Raw genomic sequence first — 6,919 nt, 5'->3', positions numbered from 1 at the left:
GATCAATGACGTGGCCTGCGGACCTATGCCGACGGCCCCCCGTCTAGGCCGTCGGCATAGCTCTGACGCCGTCTGCCAGGGGGTGGCCGGGCCCCACGGGTATGCCGATGGCCTTCGTAAGCTGACGGTAGCTGTCGGCGCATATGTAGATAGGCCGACGGCCGTTCTATGCCGACGGGTGCCGTCGGCTTATCTCTGTGTAGCCCGACGGCCTTTGTACGCCGACGGCCAGAACCAGGCTGTCGGCATATCTCCGGAGAAGCCGACGGGGGCCGTCGGCATTGTTCTGGCCGTCGGGGTATGGCCCTGTTCCGGTAGTGCTCACATTCTAGGTGCATGACACCCCCTTCAGTATATCCTCCATGAGCAAAGGACAACTAGCTACAAGTTGCTTGAATCCATTAGTTGCCATGATAGCACGTAGTTTGTCCCGTGGTGAACTTATAAACTGAATGCAAGCTTCCTTAACATCCTCGCAGTGATGCTGCTCTGCTAGAAGCAACGTGGTTGCAACTGTCTCGACATCAATGCCCTCATAGAGCTTGTCTTCACACATGACCTTCAACCTATCTACTCCGTACCTGTCCGCGGCAACTAGCAAGTGTTGTAGCCTTACAATTTTGCCTTCGTCTTCATCGTCATCTGGCATAGCGTCCGTGTACATGAAGTGAAGAAGTGCCTCAAAGACCTCGGGCTCCATGTCGTCCACCATGATGTGCCCTGTCTTGCTTTCCTTCATCGGTCCAAAGAGCTCGGCCTTGAAAACCTTAGAACGTGCAGCCAACACACATCTATGGGCTCTGAACAGCTGGTCGCGCACACTGAACGTCACATCTGCACCTTCTTCATCCTTGAGCATGTGCTCAAGGCTCTCTCGCAGGCTCGGCGGCGGCACCTCGACAGGTCTCCTGTTGCGCACCGTTCGAGTTTCATGTATGACCTGGAGAACACATCTTATCGTGAAACGGCCGTTGTTGGCATCCGACAGAGCTCTAAGCGTCGATTTCTGGACATATCTCTGGTACCCCCAACTGTAGTGTGGTGCACAGAATGTATGCTCGTCGCAATCGGAGGTTGTAACTTGTACCTGGCCGTCTTGTGAAATATGAAAGCGTTCCTACTCTCCAAAACAGGGAGAGCCGCAGGTATTTATTGATGTCTTACGAGAGACGTCTCGTGGTGTTACAGAGAGAGGGATCGATAGAACGAACCCCAGAGATACATGCGGGGTAGGGAGAAGAGATAAGGAGTTAAAACAATAAAACAACTCTATCTCTAACTACCTAGCTTGTCATCCAAGATATTTAACGCATATGCAATATACGTATCTGTTACAATGTTTAACACTCCCCTATAATCAAAACCGAACTAGGTTGAGATTACGACGAAATTCTTCAAAACTCCTGGTTGGTAGTGCCTTTGTGAACCCGTCTGCAAGTTGATCCTTGGATGGAATAAACCGGATCTCTAACTCTTTGTTGGCAACTCTTTCTCTAACAAAATGAAAATCTATCTCGATGTGTTTGGTTCTGGCATGGAAAACTGGATTAGCAGACAAATAAGTTGCTCCAAGATTGTCACACCAAAGAAGTAGAGTTTCAATTTGCAATATTCCAAGCTCTTTTAAGATGGCTTGAACCCAAATGATCTCAGCGGTAGCATTGGCCAATGCTTTGTACTTAGCTTCAGTACTGGACCTGGACACAGTGGCTTGTTTCTTTGCACATCAAGAAATCAGATTTGGTCCATGAAAGATAGCAAATCCCCCCGTGGACCGACGATCATCCACACACCTAGCCCAATCCGCATCAGAGAAGGCACTGACTCGAGTGGAGGAGGATCGATTTATCATGAGACCCATACTTACTGTATTCTTTACATATCTCAGAATACGTTTTGCTACTGTCCAGTGAGCTGTGGTAGGTGCATGCAGAAATTAACAAACTTTGTTGACTGCAAAGGAGATGTCAGGTCTCGTAAGAGTTAAATACTGGAGTGCACCAACAATACTCCTGTAGCTGGTACTATCTTCCTGATTCAGGAGTTCTCCTGCTGTCAGGGAGAGAGGTTCTGAGTTAGACAAAGGAGTAGGTGAGGGTTTGCAATCCTGCATGCCAATCCTACTTAAGAGATCAGTAACATATTTTCCTTGTGACAGATGAATGTCATGCTCAGTCTTCTGAACTTCAATACCTAGGAAGTAGTGCAAGTCTCCTAGGTCTTTGAGAGCAAAGTCTGTTCTGAGATCATTTAACAAGGCTAGTAACGATAATATCATCGACATAGATGAGAACAAACATGGTAGTATGAAACTTGTTGTAAATAAACAAAGATGTGTCAGACTTGGAAGGAGCAAAACCAAGTGCTTGCAGTTTCATACTCAACCGCGAGTACCATGCTCGAGGGGCTTGCTTGAGTCCATACAGGGCCTTATCAAGCTTGCAGACATGGAACGGTGCATTTTTATCCTCAAAGCCAGGAGGTTGTTTCATGTACACCTCTTCTTCCAGAACACCATGAAGAAACGCGTTCTGTACGTCTAGCTGTCTGAGACGCCATCCCCTCGAACCAACAACATATAGCACAAGACGAATAGTAGCTGCTTTGACAACAGGACTAAAGGTGTCCTCGTAGTCAATGCCATAGTGTTGTGTAAAACCCTTTGCAACTAGGCGAGCTTTGTAGCGACCAATGGAACCATCAGATTTCCTCTTAATTCTCTAAACCCATTTGCAGTCAATGAGATTTGTACCCTCTCGAGGAGGGACGAGATGCCATGTCTTGTTATGTTGCGAAGCAGAGAATTCTTCCTCCATTGCATGTTTCCAGCGCGAGTCACCAAGAGCTGCAGCTAAAGTATTAGGCTCGCTAGATTCTCCTGTTAAACATGTGAGGTCATATTTGGAAATATTCTTGTAATTAATTCTTGTAGTGACTCCTTTTTGTAACCTGGTGCGTGGTGGCGTAGGGGGTCCTGTAGAAGGTGCAGCCGCAGGAGATCCAGACGATTGGAGCGGATCAGCCGCAACGGATCCCGAAGGCGATCCGGGAGCGCTGACAGCGCCCGATCCCGAGGGCGCGTCGTGGGCCGCACCGGCCGAGGCGTCAGACGGATCTGCCTCAGGAAAGAGCGGAGCAACCGTGCGCGGGTGGGCCGGCATGCATGCATCGGGTGGGGAAACCCTGGTGGAGGCCCCGCCGACCGCGCGGATCCCGTGGCAGCTGGGTGCGCTGCACCTGACGCGCCTGGCACGGTCTCCTGGGAGGATCCCGAAGGCGATCGCGCTGCAGAGGGCGGCGATCCCGAAGCAGATACGCCAGGGGAACCCGTGCACATAAAATGTTGCGCTGTAGCATCAATTTCATCTTGATTTTCTGGTGGATGTGCATCATTTTCTTCGCTGGGACTTGCTGAAACAGTAAACTCAGGCACACCATTAGGAGAGTTAGACAAATATTGATCATTGCAATTATTTTCTTCCCCACTAGCTGCACCGAAGAGATGTGAGGGTAAGAGAAGGATTTCTTTTCTAAGGAGAGCTCCGACATTAGGATGAAGAGTGCAGAAAGGAAATTGAGTCTCATCAAAAACCACATCACGGGAGATATACACTCGTCCGGTGGAAACATCCAAACATTTGACTCCTTTGTGTTGTGCACTGTAGCCAAGGAAAACGCATTGTTTCGACCGGAACATAAGTTTCCGATTGTTATAGGGACGAAGATTGGGCCAACAAGCACACCCAAACACACGAAGTGGTGCATAGTCAGGTTTGACATGCAAAAGACGTTCGGTAGGAGTTTCATTCTTGATAACACGACTAGGCAGAATATTGATAAGGTGTACATCGGTGAGAAAGGCTTCGTCCCAAAATTTCAGTGGCATAGATGCGGCAGCAAGTAATGCGAGGCCTACTTCAACATTAATGTGTCTGTGATTGCGTTCAGCAGACCCATTTTGCTGATGAGCGTGAGGACATGAAACATGATGAGATATTCCCAATTTCCGAATAAATGAGTTGAGTTTCTCATATTCACCGCCCCAGTCAAACTGGACGGCGATGATTTTGCTATCAAACTTTCTTTCAACAAGTGCTTGAAAGTTATGGAAAACTTGAAATACATCGGATCTTTTCTTGAGAAGATAAATCCACGTATACTTGCTAAAATCATCAATGAAGCTAACATAATATGCATGTTTACCAACAAAGACAGGAGCAGGGCCCCACACATCAGAAAAAATGAGTTGTAATGGTTTGGTAGAAACACTAGTTGAGACAAGATATGGTAACTGATGACTTTTGGCTCTTTGGCACGAATCACAAATTGTTTCAGAATTATGCTCACCAACAACTGGGAGTTTATTCTTGCTAAGTACTTGCTTGACAATAGTAGAGGAAGGATGACCTAAACGGGCATGCCATCGCTCTAAGGAGAGTTTAATGGCGGCACAAACTTGTTTATTGAATCTGCTAACTTTGGGAATCAACGGGTAGAGTCCGTCCACGCATCTACCTCAGTAGAGGATTTGCCTCGTGACCTGATCCTTGATCAAGAAAAAGAAGGGGTGAAACTCTAAAAACACATGATTGTCAAGAGCAATGCGATGAATAGATAAGAGATTCTTTGATGAGCTAGGGCAGTGATGAATATTATTAAGATGAATATCTCTATGAGAGGAATGAATAATTGAATGACCAATATTGCTTATCTCCATACCTGTTCCATCTGCATTATGAACTTGATCTTGCCCATGGTATCTCTCATGCATTGTGACCTTCTCTAGCTCGTGGGTGATGTGATCCGTTGCTCCGGAGTCCACATACCAATTGGTGTCCACACCATAGGATGTGTTGGCTCATACGGCAACCTTCTTCTTATCTTCAGCATACCGCCACTTGCATTGCTTTGCTATGTGATTAGTTTTCTTACAAATTTGACACTTGCCTTCATACTCATCATACCCGCGAAAATTGTTGTTGTAGTGGTTTTGGCCGCCCCTATTGTTGGTGTAGAAGGGTCGGCCTCCTCCCTGATAGTGGTTGCCGTGGTCGCCACCGCCACCACCATAGTAGCCTCCGCTGCCGCCGCTATTGTTGGGGTAGTGGCCGCCGCCACCGTTTCCAGTGCCACGACGAGGACCACCGCTGTCGCCGTTGTTGGGGTAGCCTCCGCCGCCGCCGCCGTTGTTGGGGTAGGGGCTGCCACCGCTGCCGCCGCCGCAATAGCCCTTGGCCGAGCCACCTCCTCGGCCGCATGATGCGGCGTTTGCCGATGATTTGAAGGCACCAGCGCCCGTGCCCTGGAACATCTCGACCCTCTGATCGAAAGTGGCCACCATGCCGAAGAGCTCATCGACTGTGACATCATCAGGACGCACATCAAGTGCAGAGATTATTGGCTGATAGTCCATTTCAAGACCGGATATGATGTGGGAGACGAGTTCATTCTCTGTGATGGGTTTTCCTCCTGCTGCTAGCTCATCGGCGAGACCGAGCATGTGCCCAAAGTACACAGAGGCGGATTGGGTTCCTTTCTGGGCGGTGGTGAGGGATATGCGGACATGGTTGGCTTTGGATCTGGATTGGGCAGAGAACATATTGGCAAGAGCTGACCATATGGCGGCAGAAGTTTCTAGGGAAGCTACTTGAACTAACACTTTCTTGGAGAGGTTGCGGAGCAAGTAGGTGATGATCTGTTGATCTTGGATCAACCAAGGCGCATAAGCAGGGTTTGGAACAACCTGATCTTTGCCCTCGGAGGTTTTGCTGGTTAGGGTTTTTGGTGGTTCGGTTATGGTTTGGTCGATGTATCCAAAGAGACCGGCCCCCATGATCTGGGAGCGGGCTTGAGCACGCCAGAGTATGTAGTTGGATCGGGTAAGTGGTTCGGAGACATTGTTGTTGAGACCGGAGGAAACGACGGATGAGGATGTCGACATAGTCGAGTTCAAGGAATGGGATGGCTAGACGAGATGGAAGAAGATGGCTCTGATTACCATGTGAAATATGGAAGCGTTCCTACTCTCCAAAACAGGGAGAGCCGCAGGTATTTATTGATGTCTTACGAGAGACGTCTCGTGGCGTTACAGAGAGAGGGATCGATAGAACGAACCCCAGAGATATATGCGGGATAGGGAGAAGAGATAAGGAGTTAGAATAATAAAACAACTCTATCTCTAACTACCTAGCTTGTCATCCAAAATATGTAACGCATATGCAATATACGTATCTGTTAAAATGTTTAACACGTCTAATTTCTCCACCACGTCCAAGGAGAAGCGCGTCCTCACGTTGTTCGCTTTGCTGGTGCAATACAGATAACAGGAGGTCATGTCGCTAGATTTGTCTTTCTGCTCCCCGTCGGGGTAGAACTTGATCGTCCACGCGTAGCCGCCGACGCTGAACGTGCTCGAGCTGACAAACTCGCCGGCACCAATGCCCTCAAGCAGCGGGTAATCGCGCACCACGAAATTGTGGGCCGACATGGCGCTCTCAGTGGAGCAGGTCGACGACGTCTCGGACTGGCACTCGCCATGGAGGAAAAGTCCGCTGTTAACGTTCCCCATCGCAATAGGGGAGTGCAGGGCGCGATGGGTAGGTCACGACTTATGAGCGTGGTCTTGTGTATATGTATACGGAGAACTTGACCTTATTATCCGCATATACGGCCGGTGTCGTACTATATATTCTCTCCGCTCTGCCATGTAAGGAGAAAAGACTCCGAGACAAGAAGAACGACGGTGCTGAGTCAATGTGGGAATCAGGGATCTGTACCAGTTCTTGTCAAACTAAGAGTCCTTTGTGCACGCGTTCTGATTTTTTTATTTTTTCAGATACACTTTATTGGTTTATATAATTTCAAACTAAGAGCATGGAGGACTTTTTTTTTTTCTAGCGATCAATCAAATCTGCATACA

General features: G+C 48.4%; 1 protein-coding gene across 1 annotated transcript; it reads right to left on the bottom strand.

The window, feature by feature from the left end:
- Positions 1 to 328: 328 nt before the first annotated feature.
- Positions 329 to 6,568, bottom strand: LOC119358178 (BTB/POZ and MATH domain-containing protein 2-like). The gene is made up of 3 exons (XM_037624849.1): positions 6,228 to 6,568; positions 4,965 to 5,579; positions 329 to 1,031 (listed from the first exon to the last, which is right to left on the bottom strand). Exons 1-3 carry the CDS (start codon positions 6,566 to 6,568, stop codon positions 329 to 331), a joined length of 1,659 nt encoding a protein of 552 aa, XP_037480746.1.
- Between the last annotated feature and the right edge of the window lie 351 nt (positions 6,569 to 6,919).

This window comes from Triticum dicoccoides, chromosome 2A, assembly GCF_002162155.2.
Source record: "Triticum dicoccoides isolate Atlit2015 ecotype Zavitan chromosome 2A, WEW_v2.0, whole genome shotgun sequence".
Classification (NCBI taxonomy): domain Eukaryota; kingdom Viridiplantae; phylum Streptophyta; class Magnoliopsida; order Poales; family Poaceae; genus Triticum; species Triticum dicoccoides.
Note: the sequence above shows the minus strand (reverse complement) of the source record. Positions and strands in the feature narration are given on the sequence as shown.

What these genes read in the sequence shown, in the direction of transcription:
- LOC119358178 (XM_037624849.1), bottom strand. Translation starts at nt 6,568, where the DNA reads ATGGGGAACGTTAACAGCGGACTTTTCCTCCATGGCGAGTGCCAGTCC. An exon ending in TTAAACATTTTAACAGATAC is followed by an intron (nt 5,580 to 6,227) that starts GTATATTGCATA and finishes TGCCCAATCCAG; the next exon opens with ATCCAAAGCCAACCATGTCC. An exon ending in TACAACAACAATTTTCGCGG is followed by an intron (nt 1,032 to 4,964) that starts GTATGATGAGTA and finishes ACCACACTACAG; the next exon opens with TTGGGGGTACCAGAGATATG.